Genomic DNA, 17,447 nt, shown 5'->3' on the forward strand with positions numbered 1-17,447 from the left:
CAAAAAAGTTGTGTGCACAGGTTTTTTCCCCACTTTTTGGGAAGATAGCCCATGGCTTTGGAATTGGGAATTTTATCGGCATTTTCATGTAATTGGGAAAAAAAAGTCATTAGCCTTTTTTTCCACACGAAAAGTTCACAGATAAGGAAAATACTTAATTTGATATAACTCTTTATAATCGTTCAAGTTAAAAGAACAAAATCATATAATACTTTGTTAGATGTAAATGAATTAAAATTGAGATAAAATACGCATTAGACACTTCCTTCTAAAAAAAAAAAAATTTTTTTGCGGGGGGGGGGGGGAAATTGGGAATTTTTTGCCACATTTTGGGAAAAAAGTATACTTTTGGGGATTGGGAACATAGATGAATTTCGGCTATAAAATCGGGCCAAGAAAAACCCTGGTGCAGGTTGAGAATAGGGTCAACTATCAGGAAAAAAAAATGTATTGATCAAAAAGGCAAGCTTAAGCAAAATTTATATTTCCTAATTATGCTTCTTTTTCAGCATAATTATATTGAGAGAAATAAAAAATTGAAAAGTTGTTTGTTATTGTATTTGTAGATGGTTTATTATGATTGTTTCTGTTTGTAGTCTAAGAGCAACTCGGACAGTGAAGAGAACCCAGACTCAGTGTGGCAGGTGTGAACATAATCTTGACTGGTTGCCTAGCAGCCCAGTGTGTTCTTCAGTGTTGCATAGCAACAAGAAAAAATGTTGCCTAGCAACCAGCATCGCCAGAGATGTCCAGAGTTCTTCCAAACAATAGCAAACGCTACAACATATTGCACGGTTATTTGGCCGGACATTGGATAAATCGGGTTTGTTTCAAATGTGAGAAAATGCGTACAATGTTCCAAGAACAGTAAATGAGGATTTCCAAATGTGAATTGGAGTCAACACTAAAGTTTTACCTGAGATTGGAAATATCTGTAATGGTTAAGAAGTGCACAACAAAATGTTCAAAAACATTAGTCATAACCGGAGCAATTACAGTTGTGACATGGAGTGTATTACGTTTGCCAGGCATGTGTTTCCTCATGGGGATATGGACAGTGACCTCTCGGATTACCAGTTTTACCCTGTGATATTATGAGTCTTCGGACATTAAATTTGCCAGTACATTGTGAGAAAGATTTCAATTACTGAATCATGAACGTTTTTGTTTTATATCATTGACTGAAGAAATTCGTGAACTGAAGTACTGTTTGTGTTTGATCATGGATAATTTTTAAAATCTCAAGGAAAAACAGCTGTGTTAAATGTTATACTTCAAAGTATAAGAACCGTTCATGTTATTTAGATTTTCAGAACGAAACATTGAGATGATCTGTCCTTTGTTGTTTTATCAGCAAAACTTATGTGTGAAATGATATTTGCCAGATTTGAATCCCGACGTCTTTCATGTAAATAGCCTATTTTTGTATATTTACCTTTTTTGTAAGTGCCTTTTGAATTTGAACAATTTGCTTGTTGTTATGAATTATATTTAGTCAGTGTTGACTATTTTGAGTGATGTTTTACCTATAGTGATTTTGCAATATATATTTTCGTCTTTTCCAATGCAATATTTCATGAACACATGCAAAAGAGGGTTGTTTTTTATGTGAATTTTTCATATGTCAGATGAATGAAAAAGTTTAAATTTTAAATAAATGCTCAGCTCTTCAGCATAGATTGTTGAAAACTGTTTTCCAGTAATATTGTTTTCCAATAACTTATTTTTATTTGGAAATGTATTTATCAATGTCAAAATGATATCAGACTGCATTTAAAGAATTTAAAACATATAATAAAAGGTTTTTGTTTTGACAAGGGTTAACTAGTTTTAAACCTGATCAGAAATTATGATATAGAAGCACTTGTTTGTTAATTGACAACGTGTGGACTGAATTTGCATAATTACAGACAAATGGCATTTTAAATGCTCGATAACCCTTCACAGCACTCAAAAGTTCCCAGTTCTGTATCATACACTTGAAATTTGGGGAGTTTTGCACTGCACTGGTTAAAAATTTTAACATCATTTTTTTTCGGAAAGCAATTATACAGATGTTGTAATTTTGTTTAACCCTTTCCCACTCAGTAGCAAAGTGAAAACGGTTATGTGCAAACAGCATTAAACCAGAACAACCTGCGAGTAACTCGCAGTCTGTTCATGTTTTATGCCGTTTGCTGCTCATCAGTATCTAAGGGTTGGAAATTAATCCTTTAAAACTTAATGTAGAAAGAAAGGTCTTTTATTAAATTTAACTTTCTAAGGGACTTCAAATGCGTCAAAATACGTATTTATGTGGTAAAGGGTTGAGCACTTGTTGCACTTTTGCACCAGTTATGACTACAGTACTAAGTATGCTGTTACTTGTTTCTTCACAATTTTGCAGTTTGGTAACACATTTGCAAAACAAACTTGCACAGTGATATAAGTTTGAAATGAATAATTCTCTATGACATATCCAGGGTGTGTTTTAATATCTGGATGAAACATTGGTTCAGGTGTTAACTTGTATTTTTTGCATTTTTGGCACTAAAGCACAGTTAAATGAAGAAATATTATAATGATTAATATCTTAACTGACGCAAATTGGATGTGCAAGTCATTTATTTGTGTAAACTGGCGTCAATGGAGGGAAAAAAATGCTCTAAATACCAGAAAGATAGATTTTTGTGCGTTCAGTGACGTAATAACAGACGCTTTGGCTGGGCAAAGATGTTGTTGAAAATATTTTGCATGACCGCACACAAGAATGTTGGATAGACAAATTGTTGCAGAGTAGAAAACATAATAAATGCTGCTGATGGGTTTTCCACATGTTGGCATTCAGGGAACGCATTCCTATGACCTGGAAAGATGGTATTTGAGTTATCTCTAATGCACTGTGGCACAATATCTTATCAGACCAGCATGAGAACATGTTTGTTGCAGATTGAAAATTCGTCTTGTTGTTATTACTTGTTGTTTGACGCAATCCGCATAATTGGAAGGTAGATTTAAAATAATTGTACAGTTTAAGTAAAACATGTAGACCGGCTTTATAGTTTACAGATTATCATAGACAAAATGTTTGAATTATTGATGTTCGTACCATAGTATTTCTTTTCGGCTATGTGAGAACATCTTATGTTATAGCTGATATTTTGAGTGGTAGTCAGGGCCTAGACTAAAAGTTCCTTTTCTCCGGCAAGTCAATAAGACGATGAGAAATGTTGCCAATGTATAACCCTTTCAGTGCTGGAACCTAATTTAAAAGGCCTTTGCAAACAGTTTGGATCCAGATGAGACGCCACAGAACGTGGCGTCTCATCAGGATCCAAACTGTTTGCTATTCTGATAGTATTCTTTGATTTTTTTTTGAAGAAAATGCTTATTTTATAAATTCAGCAGACGAAATTTTAGCAGACAACAAATTTCCCAGCATGCAAAGGGATAAGATTTGTTGATGGATGCATGTTTAGTTTATTTTGTTTTTCCTATTGTTGTTGTTTTTGGTGCTGTAGTGTCCTGTGTTACTTTTTGATCAGTTTGAGTATTGTTTGTTTTTTCAAAATTACAAAGTTATTTTCAACAAAAATTCTATGTTTTTAGTAACAATATAGTAGCAACACTGAACAGTAATACTTAAGATATTTCACAAATACAGTTTGGTACCAATTAAATTTACATCAATAAATTTTAGGTTGTTTATTATTAAATTACTGTTAACATGGCTGAACATTTGTTATTTGTAAATTATTATTTTATAATTTATTAATTGCAGATTTTATACAATTATGGATTTTTTCTCTTCTTTTTTTACTACAATATTTTAAAGCATTTATTTATTCTGTTAACTATTTATCAATTTGTCAATCTTTCACACTTATATGTGCTATCTACTTGTTTTCAATCTGTAACTTATATCTGTTGTGGTTGTTCTCTATTATGGGCATGTCTGTTGGACTCGTTTATTTGTGAATCTATTGTATGGTTTATTGAAGACTGACTCTGTGCTGTTAAATTTGAGCTTTGTCATGCGAAAATGGATCTTAAGCTTTATGCAGCCTGCATTACTCGAGTCCAGGGCAGTCTGATGTTGAGTCACTCTGTCTGCTATAGTGACACATTATTGCATGGTCTCATAATCGTTCAGGGTAGATCCTAACAAGACTGCGTGAATGTGCAGGGTGACCAGAAGCTATGGTGGCTGCATATGGCATAAGACCCATTTTCGCACGATGGAGGTCATTTGTATTGGGTCAATCTCAGTGGCGGTTGTTATACGAGTATTCATGATCAAAATAATAAAATTGATTGAAATACTGTATGCTTTGTTTCTGGTTATTTTTTCTCTAGCTCAATGGCAGATAAATGAAATGAACACACTTCATTTTGCAAGGACAATTTTTTATGGTAAAAGTGATATAAAATTGGGAACATTATTATAATAATTACAAATAATTTATGGAATTTTTTTGGGAAAACCATGAATTCAAACTTGTTTAACAATGTTGCTTGAGAAAAAAAGAGATTTTTCCAGGCACAAGTGAACATTTTCACTCATTCCATATCCTTGCAGTGATCCATTTTGTGAATAGACAGCTATATGTCTGTTCTTTTATGTGTTCAACAGAGTACATTTTATTGCGTATAGAAGCAACTGTTCGTCCTTGGAATACACAGTAAATACTCCAACACTATTTCCATTTAACACTAGATAAATTAGCTGTCAAAGAAAGTTTAATGAAAATTGATGGGCTATTTAATGACTCATCAAAAAAGAGCTTAGTCCCATGTAACTAATACAACAAGAGCTGTATTTGTGAAACACAATGCCCCCTACTGCGCTTTGAAGCCATATATTTGACCTTGAAGCTTGACCTTGACTTTTCACCACTCAAAATGTGCAGCTCCATGAGATACACATGCATGCCAAATATCAAGTAGCTATCTTCAATATTGCAAAAGTTATGACCAAGGTTAAGTTTTGGGACAGACACGAACATACAATGACATACACACACATACAATGACAGACAGACAGGCCAAAAAACAATATACCCCCAATCATTCTATCTGGGGGAATGAAGAAACCGCTTTGTCAACTATGTGCAAGGGAATTTAACTGGGAGGGGGGGGGGGATGTGTAGATCAGCAAGGGTAAAGATGATCAAAATATCTTTACTTTATGGTGACAACTGATTTTACGTTCAATTAAATTGCTTGAAGAGCATGGAAGTAACAGTAGGTAATTTTCACTTTTTTCAGATTTAAGGGGAATGGCTGTAGAAAAAATTGCATGACCAATCAACAAATATGTGCAACTTTTTATGTGACAATAGAAGCCTCCGTTATGTGCATATGCTGTATGTTTAAGAGCTTCGTACAGCAACATTGTATTTTCCTGCATTTGTTAACGGTATAAAACGTAAAGGGTATAAGAGTTATATTATGATGGTCAGTTAATACGTTTATGAGTAGTAAAGTCAATTCACTTTCAGTAAATGGCAAATATGTGACATTCTTCTACATAAGAAGACTAGTAATATTCATCAAAAGAATATCAATTTTCAATAAATGTTTAGCATTAGAATGCTAATAAATAATTGAGAGAAAACAGTTCCAATTAATCAACAAGATAGGTAAATTTCACAAAGATATATTTTATTGGCAATTTCATCATTCATGCAATCTCCAAAAAAAATAAAATATTTTATACCTATTAGATACTGATCACTAGTATCTTATGAACACGTACTATCGGTACTATAACTTTATCTTCATAACCATTTAATAATTTTGCAAAATCTTCATTTGTAAATATTCACTGAGCCAAAAAGGTAACTGAAGACAGACCTATTGTGATTATTTAAAGAAATGATTACCTTGATCATTACATTCCTTGAAACTCATCAAAACGTCAATGCATTAAAGAATATCTGTACTTCATCAGTTTAATACATGTATAGGTCCTCTACATTACAAATAGAAATGTGTCACAGACACTGATGCCCAGACAACATATGTGTCTTGTTCTGTGAAAGCTGGTCATAATGCATGTGCGTAAAGTGTTGTCCCAGATTAGCCTGTGCAGTCCGCAAAGGCTAATCAGGGACGACACTTTCCGCCTAAACTTGATTTTCGGTAAGGAGGGACTTCCTTGAAACTAAAAAAATACCATTAAAGCGGAGAGTGACGTCCCTGATTAGCCTGTGCGGACTGCACATGCTAATCTGGGATGACACTTTACGCACATGAATTAAGCCCAGTTTTCTCAGAACAAGACAACACATGTTTGGAGACAAATCCACTATTATAGTTACCGGGCTTTGAGAAAACAGGGCTTAATGCATGTGCGTAAAATGTCGTCTGCACAGGCTAATCTGGGACGACACTTTCGACCTCAATTGGATTTTTGCTATTAAGAGACTTCATACAAACCAAAAATGTTATTAAAGCGGAAAGTGTTGTCCCTGATTAGCCTGTGCGGACTGCACAGGCTAATCTGGGATGACACTTTACGCACAAGCAATATGCCCAGTTTGACTCTTATTATACGGTGCACAAGAAGACAAAGGGCTTAAATTCAGCCCAAAACTGATCAAAATTAAAATTAGTTTCTTTACAATCATATCAACAATAAGGTCATTCAACTGTTACAGTCCACAGCTAGATCCACCTAGTACCAGTAGTAAAAGAGGAGTTGAACACACAAAATTGTGTACCTATATATTCTGTACAGGAAAAACATAAAAAGGGTCATACTTCTGCCAAAACTAGTCACATAAACAGTTATTCTTTTTTCGATCAAATATTACGATATCCGTAATTCAATTGTGAAAGTTTGAGAAATATCCACCAAATAGTTAAAGAGGAGTTGAAAACTAAATTGTGTAATTTTATATTCTATAATGGAAAATACAGACAAAAGCCATAATTATTCCATAACTCGTCACAACCAAAATTACTTTCTTCACAATCAAGTACACATAATAGTGGGTAAACAATGAAAGATCGAACAAGATTCACCTGGTTATTAAGGATTTGAAAATACAATGTTCAATTTATAATGGAACAAGAGCACCGCATAACGGGTGCCACGCTCAGCTGCGAAAGCTTGTCAGAAAATTATTTTTTTATTTTTTTTTAGAGTTCACAGTAACCTTAGCCTTTGACCTAGTGACCCAAAAATGGGTGTGGCGTGTAGAACTCATCAAGGTGCATCTACATATGAAGTTTCAAAGTTGTAGGTGGAAGCACTTTGATATTAGAGCCAATGTTAAGGTTTTAGCACGATGCCTACGGCGGACAGCTGACGACGAGCTGGCTATGACAATACCTCGGGTTTTCTCCGAAAACAGCCGAGCTAAAAACTGGCTAAGGGCCATATAATTTTGCTAAAACTTGTTTCAGCCAATGTTCCATTCCTAGAGATCAACTGCAAATGAAGGTCATTCAACTGTGAAAGTTTGAGCTAGATTCACCCAGTATTTAAAGAGGATTTCAAATCAGAATCGTTCAACACACAAATTGGGGCATACAAATATAAACACACTCCTTAACTAAACAAGCATCAATGCAAACAAAGTCATCTGCAATGATCAAGTAAGAAATAAAAACTGCATTTTTATTGTAATGCTCATTTCCAGGTAATGGGCATCCAAGTAATGGGCATCAACTCCAAAGAGACATTTATTATTTCCATTATTTATTATTTCACTAGCAAATTAATAGGATACTCTAAAGCTTAAGTTCTCAATGCATACTTAATCAATTATAGCCTTAACACTCACCGGAGACCTAAAATAACTAAACTATTCTAAGAGGGTGGAGTTCACACAGTTTTACAACAGAATTATAAGACATTTCCTGGAAGCCATTTTTCAGACAAAAACATCTTTTTCAAACTCAAACCAGATATCATAACAACACAATTTTTTAATGTTCTCAGTAACAAGATAAGTGGGTGAAAAAAGTGATTTCTCAAGATTTCCAATGGTTTTACTACATGTATATCCACATACAAAAACTAGATTTTGACCCCACACAACCAAGTTTCAAAAATTGCCAAGATATCATTGGGACAAATGTTTGGACAAAAGTTTTATGAAGATTGGAGAATAAAAGTGGTCACTAGTGTGCTTACAAGCTTTTCCTTTATTTGAATTAGCGACCTTTTTTTGAACCCACAATACCCAGTTTCAACTGTGGCGGAGATATCATTAAGACACATTGTCTGACCACACTTCAGAAAAATTGGGCAATAAATGTGACCTCTCAAGTGTTCACATGCTTTCTGTTTTGAACTAGTGACTTAGTATTTGACCCCATATGACATATTTTCAAAATCGGCTAAACTATCATTGGGACCAATTTTCATGAAGATTGGGTAATATATATGGCTTCTAGTGTTTTCAAGCTTTTTCTTTAATTTAACCTACACCGTAGTTTATGAGTAACATAGTTTTTGCTTCCACCTTATCCATTTTTGAACTTGTTGAGATATCATTGGGACAAATGTTTTGATCCAATTTCATGAAGATAGGGCAATATATATGGCCTCTAGAGAATTCACATTTTTTTTCTTTAATTTAACCTAGTGACCTAGTTATTGAAATCATGTGACCCAGTTTTACCACGAACACGATAATTGGGAAAAATATTTTGACCACGTTTCATGAAGATTGGACAATAAATATGGCCTCTACAGTGCTCACAGGGCAAATAAAGACCAAGCACGATGCACACCACACAACCAAGAACTGATGAAAGGCAATCACAAAAACTCACCTTGAGCATGTTGTGCTCAGGTCAACTAAAAATAATGGTACACAAACAAATTGTTACATCTGTTTTAACTAGCACTATTGAACAAAATAATATTCTAAAAATACTATATTATTGTGATATAACACAACACAATCTCTCAATCATGACAGCCATGACATAACAAAACATGCAGAAGTTTAACCGAATAATGTCATACCACGCATACAGCATGGAATCATGTAAATCAATGATTTAATGATTAAATTGACCAGGGGCTTTCCTCGCTATTTTAGGAAAAGGAGGCTGGTCAAATTTGGATTTTTAAATTGATAAAATGGCAAATTTTGGAATTTTTGGGAACAAAATGGACCAAATTTGGGATTTTTTTATCAACAAATATTGACACATCAGGCAATTTCCTGGCCATTTTTGGAAAAAGCGCACTGATTTGGGAAAAATTAATTTAATACAAGGCTATTGTCAAGCAATATTGTCCCCTACCGGCTCCACCATTGTCAGAAATTCCACCACTTTCAGATTTTATTTTTTATGGCTGCCATAGCAACCACAATTTTTGACGTATGAACAAAATGAAATGACGTGCATAATGTCTATATTGCCATCTATCCATGTTGCAAGTTTCATGAAAAAATATTAAGAACTTTTAAAGTTATCCCAGGATCCAGAAAAGTGTGATGGACAGACAGACAGACTGACTGACACACAGAGCGCAAACCATAAGTCCCCTCCAGTGAAACCGGTAGGGGACAATAACTCTTTATAATAATTCAAATTAGAAAAACAAAATAAAAACAAGGGCTGTTTGTAAAACATGCATGCCCCCCTATATGGGCTATAAGTTGTAGTAGCAGCCATTGTGTGAATACGTTTTTTGTCACTGTGAACGGTGGTGGTGGTGGTGGTGGTTGGTGGGCGGGTGGGTGGGTGGAGTGGGGTGGGGTGGGGTGGGGTGGGTGGGTGGGTGGTGGTGTAGTATTAGTAGTAGTAGTAGTAGTAGTAGTAGTAGTAGTAGTAGTAGTAGAAGTAGTAGTAGTAGTAGTAGTAGTAGTAGTAGTAGTAGTAGTAGGAGGAGGAGTAGTAGGAGGAGTAGTAGTAGTAGTAGTAGTAGGAGTAGTAGTAGTAGAGTAGTAGTGGTAGTAGTAGTAGTGGTAGTAGTAGTAGTAGTAGTAGTAGTAGTAGTAGTAGTAGTAGTAGTAGTAGTAGTAGTAGTAGTAGTAGTAGTAGTAGAAGTAGTAGTAGTAGTAGTAGCAGCAGCAGTAGCAGCAGCTGCAGCAGCAGCAGCAGCAGCAGCAGTAGTAGTAGTAGTAGTAGTAGTAGTAGTAGTAGTAGTATGCATTACAAAAATGCAGTTAGCCTAACATTTGGTAAAATTTAAATATATTACAAGGGAGGCAAATGCTGTAACAATAAATTTAAACTTTATTGCATTTGTTTCCCCTGTATATAAGAGTGTATTACCCCCCCTGTCCTGCTTATATTTATATTAATCAACAAAATTAAACATTAACACAATATTGAATATACAAAATATACAAAAAATCTCATATTCTGATAATATTTTTACTGATCCACTGTACTTTACTAAAAGATTGATGTTTCATTGGACTGATAATTATAGATTTAGGATTACAGACCAGTTGCTTCAGTAATATTGTTCAGAGTGTGCCCTGTTGGCCGCGTATGCTTTCTTGAGTTATCATTCAAAAACCATTTTACTATTTCGAGTCACCGTGACCTTGACCTTTGACCTAGTGACCTCAAAATCAATAGGGGTCATCTGCGAGTCATGATCAATGTACCTATGAAGTTTCATGATCCTAGGCCCAAGCGTTCTTGAGTTATCGTATGACAACCACCTGGTGGACGGACGGACCGACCGACCGACATGAGCAAAGCAATATACCCCCTCTTCTTCGAAGGGGGGCATAAAAAGTTATATACTTTATTAGATGTTAATAAAATAAATTGTGATGTAATAATCTTTAGACACCTTCGAAAAAAAATAAATAAATAAGGATTTTATTTATACATTTTTGGTTTGAGATCAGGTCTGTTTGCATTGGGATCAGGTACGTTTTACGTCCTTTTATAAATAGCAGTAAAACCCCTGTTGACACAACTCAGACAGCATTGAATCATGAACATCCACGATTAAGCACAACATTCACAGATATAGTTGTGCAAATCATCACTCACATTTACTGTGTCAGCAAAATCTTTCAAACTTAAAGTTCTGGTAACGGCAACAAACAAATCAGTCAATATCTTACATAAATCACTGCTATGCAAATTAGTAATTAATTTGTATGTTTCCATTTAAACTTCTGACAACACAATTTTCACAGTCTTTAAATTACATTGATCGTACAAAATTACAAGATTAAATGTTTAACTTCCAGAGCCTTTTCTCATCTTTTTGGGAGTATGATCTATACCTGTAAAATGTGAATATTTAGCTTCAATTTATTCCTAATTGGGAAATAAATAGTTTGATTTATAAATTTTGAACTCTTAGTGACAAAACTTACATAAACCAGTAAATTCCAAACTTAAACGTATCAGTTAAATTATATCATAACTTTAAAACACTTCATTTCTAGACTTATCATCTCCATTACTAAACACCGAAAGGAAAAAAACAACAATTGGAAATGATTGGATTTGGGTCAAACATATGTTGCGATTGAGAAAACGACCCAATAACGGCTACAAAATAATGCCCCAAAAAGCGCTTCACTTTAGTTTGAAGACGCTTTTCAAAATGCAGTAACACAATTTCAATAGTTCTTGCATGTATGTCCCTGATATGTTTTTGATATGATTACTGGAGCACCTCAAGGGGAGGTAAATATCCATACAGGTCTCACCAAGCCGCTCGACTTTCACAACTATCAAAGTTGAGAACAAACAACTATCATGCATCCACACTGTGAAGGCGGTATTCTGAGGAATTAATGGAAAATCACTAGCCCTCTTTGAAAACCTCCGCATGTCAATCAAGCCAAGTTCCCGAATGTTTTGCTCCATCACAAGACTGGTTGTGATTGTTGAGTTGGCACCAGAGGAAACTGTGGCGGAACTCGACTGGTCACTTTCTTCATGTGATGACGAAGCTTCATGAAGTGGCGCTTGAACTCCAACCCATCGCCCTAAAATGCACACAATTGTGAATGTGGTAAGACCGAGCCATAAATTAACATAAAAAATTATTCACCCATTGGTGCAAAAAGGTACTAATGGGGCCAATTATTTGTATTGATTTTTTTTAAATATAAACTGGTTAAAGAGGATCCTATTGTTTGCAGGCACAAACATGAAAAACATTTTAAACACAAATACCTGTTTTATTAATTTTTTTCCAAGTTGGATCAAGCTCAAGATAACATCAATGTTCTGTCATGCAATTTTGTATCATGTTGCTCGCCATCAGGACTCAGCACATTAAAAACATGATGGACAAGAGCTTGTTACATTGTCTCAGAAAGATCTATTGCTTAACCCTTTCAGTGCGGGAACCAAACTTTAAAGGCCTTTGCAAACAGTTTGGATCCAGATGAGACGCCTGATAGTATTCTTTGAAAAAATAATAAAGAAAATGCTTATTTTACAAATTCAGCAGACCACATTTTAGCAGACGACAAATAACCCTTTGAATGCTGGGAAATTTGTTGTCTGCTAAAATGTTGTCTGCACAATTTCTAAAAATAGCATTTTCTTCGATTTTTTTCAAAGAATACTATCAGAATAGCAAACAGTTTGGATCCTGATGAGACGCCACTTTCTGTGGCGTCTCATCTGGATCAAAACTGTTTGCACAGGCCTTCAAAATTCGGTTCCCGCACTGAAAGAGTTAAACTACAACCACTAAACCTTTTACCACTTAGATACGCATTTTGATGCATTTGTAGTCCCTTTGAAAGTTGCAATTCATTAAAGACCATTTTATTAGATTCAAGTTTTAAAGTCTCTTTAACGCTCAAAATCAACGAAAATTTCCTTAAGTATTTCGTAAAATAAAGTTAACACCTTAACAATCAGTGTTCCTTATAGCAATAGTCAAAATTTCAACGCTAGATGTGGTATGATTACATAGATTTTTGTAAATACAAAATGCTCGTTTTTATTTATTTGTGGCCACAATTAATTCCCGCGAATATATCTATTCATACGACACACGAACACCATTTAGTGTTCATGTGTCGTATGAAAAGATATGCAAAACAATAATAAAAACGAGCATTTTGTATCTACAAACATCTATTTTACCAGACCACATCTGTTGTTAAAAATCGGCAATTGCCATAAGGAACACTGATTTTTAATTGGTTTAGTTTATTTTACGAACAATTGTACGAAATTTTCGTTGATTTTGAGTAGAAATGTTACTTTAAAGGTTACATCTCCAAACCTTAGATACTGATGAGCAGCAAACAGCATAAAACCTGAACAGACTGCGAGTTACTCACAGGCTGTTCTGGTTTTATGCTGTTTGCATATAGCAATTTTCACTTTGCCTCTGAGTGGGAAAGAGTTAACAATACACTTTTTACCCACCTTTGACAGTCTGAAATCCAGCAGCAGATTCTCTCCCATTTCCATCAGGCAGGCTTTGAACACCAGTGGCATAGCTCTCTTGTCCTTCGTACTTATTGTCGTCTGAAAAGTATTTAGCAAATAAAATAGGTGCCATTTGATTGCTTCTGTAGATTCTATTATTGTCTACCAAACCCATTTTCTATTTATTTAATTTTCTTTTTTTTCACTGTTTGAAAAGTGAATAATGCCTTTATTAATGATATCTCTCTTTAAACCCATAGAAAGCTTAAATCATAACATTAAAGTGTTGTTGTTTTTTCACTTTTTTGGGGAATGGGACCTAGGCCCTTTGTATTGGGATAAATTTCTTTGTTTTGACTAAAATTGGGAATTTGTGTCTTTTTTGGACAAAAAAACGTAAAAAATGAGAAAAGAAGTGTTCTCAATGTTTTATAAGCTAAGGTTAGAGTCATAAAACTGGATAGAGAAATGAACTTAATGTTTTAAAACAAGGGCTGTTTGTAAAACATGCATGCCCCCCATATGGGCTGTCCGTTGTAGTGGCAGCCATTGTGTGAATACGTTTTTTGTCACTTGAACCTTGACCTTTGACCTAGTGACCTGAAAATCAATAGGGGTCATCTGCGAGTCACGATCAATGTACCTATGAAGTGTCATGATCCTAGGCAAAAGGGTTCTTGAGTTATCATCCGAAAATCATTTTACTATTTCGGGTCACCGTGACCTTGACCTTTGACCTTGTGACCTCAAAATCAATAGGGGTCATCTGCGAGTCACGATCAATCTACCCATGAAGTTTCATGATCCTAGGCGTATGCATTCTTGAGTTATCATCCGGAAACCATTTTACTATTTCGGGTCACTGTGACCTTGACCTTTGACCTAGTGACCTCAAAATCAATAGGGGTCATCTGCGAGTCATGATCAATCTACCCATGAAGTTTCATAATCCTAGGCGTATGCATTCTTGAGTTATCATCCGGAAACCATTTTACTATTTCGGGTCACCGTGACCTTGGCCTTTGACCTAGTGACCTCAAAATCAATAGGGGTCATCTGCGAGTCATGATCAATCTACCCATGAAGTTTCATGATCCTAGGCGTATGCATTCTTGAGTTATCATCCGGAAACCATTTTACTATTTCGGGTCACCGTGACCTTGACCTTTGACCTAGTGACCTCAAAATCAATAGGGGTCATCTGCAAGTCATGATCAATCTACCCATGAAGTTTCATGATCCTAGGCGTATGCGTTCTTGAGTTATCATCGGAAACCATTTTACTATTTCGGGTCACCGTGACCTTGACCTTTGACCTAGTGACCTCAAAATCAATAGGGGTCATCTGCGAGTCATGATCAATCTACCTATGAAGTTTCATGATCCTAGGCGTATGCGTTCTTGAGTTATCATCCGGAAACCATCTGGTGGACGGACCGACATACCGACCGACCGACCGACATGAGCAAAGCAATATACCCCCTCTTCTTCGAAGGGGGGCATAAAAAGGTGTTCTTGGAAACTTTTATTGGGAATTTTAAGCAGTCATTTGAGAAATTCAGAAAGGGACAAATTTCAGCCCCGAAATTGAACAACAAAAAACACTGCAATATATTATTTATCATTAATAATTGATCACATGCAAAAAAATTATGTTTATTGCTTTGAAAAGCACAGTTATACCACTTTGGTTTTCTCCAACAAATAATTGAGAAGTAAAACAAATAATAAAACGTGGGTAACCATGAAGCAAAAATAATCGGACACTTACAAAACCAGGGCTTCCCCTGCGAGCAGAGTACCCGAGGGTCTCGCAGGCACGATCCAGCTCAACTAGGGTCTCCGTCTTGTCAGTTTTAACAAAAAATCTTGTCATGCGCCGAACAAGTTTCTGCATTGGGGTCTAAAATAAACGTGAGGTTTGAACATAAAAAAGTTGTATCTGGTTTAAATTTCTCTATAAGATGCGATAGTTTAATAATTAATTCTAAATTTATTGATGTGCCAGGACATTCAATAAATGCATACCTTATAAAATTGTGGTTGCTCAGACTAATAATTTAAGAATAATATTAAAGATTGATCTTTTGAATTTGTGCGACACAAGTAATACCGATTAAGACAATCTGGCAGCATATCAAAAATGAGTGTTTGCAGTATGCTTTCTTGGATGCTACCCTTTGTATACATGAGAAATGAGCTGATTGTTTAACAGTTACTCACACAAAACAAGTAAACCAATTTTTAACAGTTACTCCCAAAATGTTGACATATGAGCAGTATCCTCAGACAACTGTGCTCAATACAAGTGCGTAAAGTGCCGTACCAGAGTAGCCTGTGCACTCTGCACAGGCCAATCAGGTACCAAACTTTCTGCTTTTATGGAATTTTTTGTTTTTTGTTTAAAGGAAATCTCTTCTAAACAAAAAAAAATCCACAATAATCACTTAAAAGCGGAAAGTGTCGCCTCTGAGTAGCCTGTGTGAATTGCACATGCTATTCTAGGAAGATACTTAAAGTATATGCATTAAGCCCAGTTTTGCCAGGGCGAGGCCCCTATTACCCACATACCTGTGAGTTGCCAGGGGTGCAGGGTAACTGAGACAGCACCATGTGATCGGGATGAAGGGGCTGGGAGAAGCTGATAGCGGGACCCAGGTCGTCAAGACTGGACAGCTGACTGCGGGGCTGCATGGGGGGCAACTCTGGCTGGGAGTTGCAGATCCTTGATAGGTCACTGAAAAAGGGAAAGCACAACCAACGACTGACAACCAGTGGTTACAAAAACTAACCATGAGCAAGTTGGGCTAAGACAGCTAAAGGTAAAGTTATACAAAACAGTGTTGTTGTTTTTTCAAAATCGGGGCCGGTATCCATTCCCAATGGAAAGAAGTATATATTTTTCCCAAATAGAACCTAAAAATTTTCTACTGAAGGTTTAAAAAAAAAAAAATTAAGTTTACTTAATCTCCCTTCTCAATAAAGTCGCCTTTCAAATTGTACTGTATATTTCCCCTCTGCATAGAAACCTATCTGGAGCACTCAGGCAAGTACTATTAAACCAGGGCTTTTTTTAAGTAGATGCCCGCTTGCCCATGCCGGGTTAAAATCGTCTCCGCCAAGTGATTTTCCAAAGGAGATAGCCTGCGGGGCAAGTCCGTTTCGTATAAACATCTTTTCGGTATTTTTTCGATTTGTCCCCTTGTATCTATTTATTTTCTTTGGGTCAAAATAACTTTTTATCAAGTACAAGTAAAACGAGATTTGATTGGTCGCTTGTGTTGTATAAGCCAATCTAAACGCTCAAAACAAGTTCGACTTGGCAGGCGTTTTGACATGGAGGACGGCAACTGATGTTTCCTATTTTTAATAAAAATAACTCAAAAAAATGGAAAAAGTTAGGAAGAGAAAATATGAAAATGAATCTCAAAAGCTTAACTTTCAACATCATGAATTGATGAATTTCCATGGCTTAAATTTGATAACAAGTCGCGATTGATGAAATGCTAGATTTGTCTCAAATTTGAAAACAATGAGAGTTTCGTAACAGGTTCAATTTTTTTCGAAATATTTCTGTAAAAGTACAAAAAGATGCACAGTCACACTACATGAATGTAAACAAGAATCTGTCGGAGACGGGTGATGCTCCCCAAAGGTTTTTTTGTCACAATATTGCACTATATATTCAGATAAAAGGAAACGTCTTGAGGGGCAAAACTATGGACAAAATAATACGATGAATGGTTTAGCAACTTAAATATTTCAAAGGGCCATAACTCTCTAAATAAATCATCTAACAAGAACCCACAAACAACATGTGCATCTCCTCAAGGTAGTTAAGCTGCCCATAAAGCTTCATTGAATTCCAGTTAGTACCCGGTAGTTGTGGGGACAAGAATTGCACTATATGTACAGTTAATGGAAAATTTCAAAGGGCCATAACTCTGTGAAAAATCATCTGACCAGAACCGGCTGATAATATGCACATCTCCTCTTGGTAGTGAAGCTTCCCATAAAGTTTAATTGAATTAAGCACGGACGGACGGACACACACACGCACGAATGGACTAAGCGGCGACTATATGCTCCCCCAAAAAATTTGTTGGGGGAGCATAAAAAGG

The 17,447-nt window shown here is 35.7% G+C and overlaps 2 protein-coding genes across 4 annotated transcripts in view; one reads left to right on the forward strand and one right to left on the reverse strand.

Moving 5' to 3' along the window:
* LOC127868279 (uncharacterized) overlaps positions 1-4,304 on the forward strand; it is a 53,155-nt gene extending 48,851 nt beyond the window's left edge. For all 3 annotated transcript variants that reach the window (XM_052409911.1, XM_052409909.1, XM_052409910.1), the window contains exon 10: positions 597-4,304. In XM_052409911.1, coding sequence (XP_052265871.1) covers positions 597-650 — 54 coding nt within the window. In that variant the 3' untranslated portion in view covers positions 651-4,304. The remainder of the gene's footprint in view (positions 1-596) is intronic.
* The window catches only part of LOC127868280 (serine/threonine-protein kinase Chk1-like), a 141,802-nt gene that overhangs the window by 104,846 nt on the left and 19,509 nt on the right, over positions 1-17,447 (reverse strand). The window contains exons 9-12 of the mRNA XM_052409912.1: positions 15,898-16,063; positions 15,098-15,229; positions 13,324-13,425; positions 10,505-11,918 (exon numbers count right to left, since the gene is read on the reverse strand). Coding sequence (XP_052265872.1) covers positions 11,796-11,918; positions 13,324-13,425; positions 15,098-15,229; positions 15,898-16,063 — 523 coding nt within the window. The 3' untranslated portion in view covers positions 10,505-11,795. The remainder of the gene's footprint in view (positions 1-10,504; positions 11,919-13,323; positions 13,426-15,097; positions 15,230-15,897; positions 16,064-17,447) is intronic.

The sequence above is a fragment of the Dreissena polymorpha genome, chromosome 2, assembly GCF_020536995.1.
Source record: "Dreissena polymorpha isolate Duluth1 chromosome 2, UMN_Dpol_1.0, whole genome shotgun sequence".
NCBI classification, from domain to species: Eukaryota; Metazoa; Mollusca; class Bivalvia; order Myida; family Dreissenidae; genus Dreissena; species Dreissena polymorpha.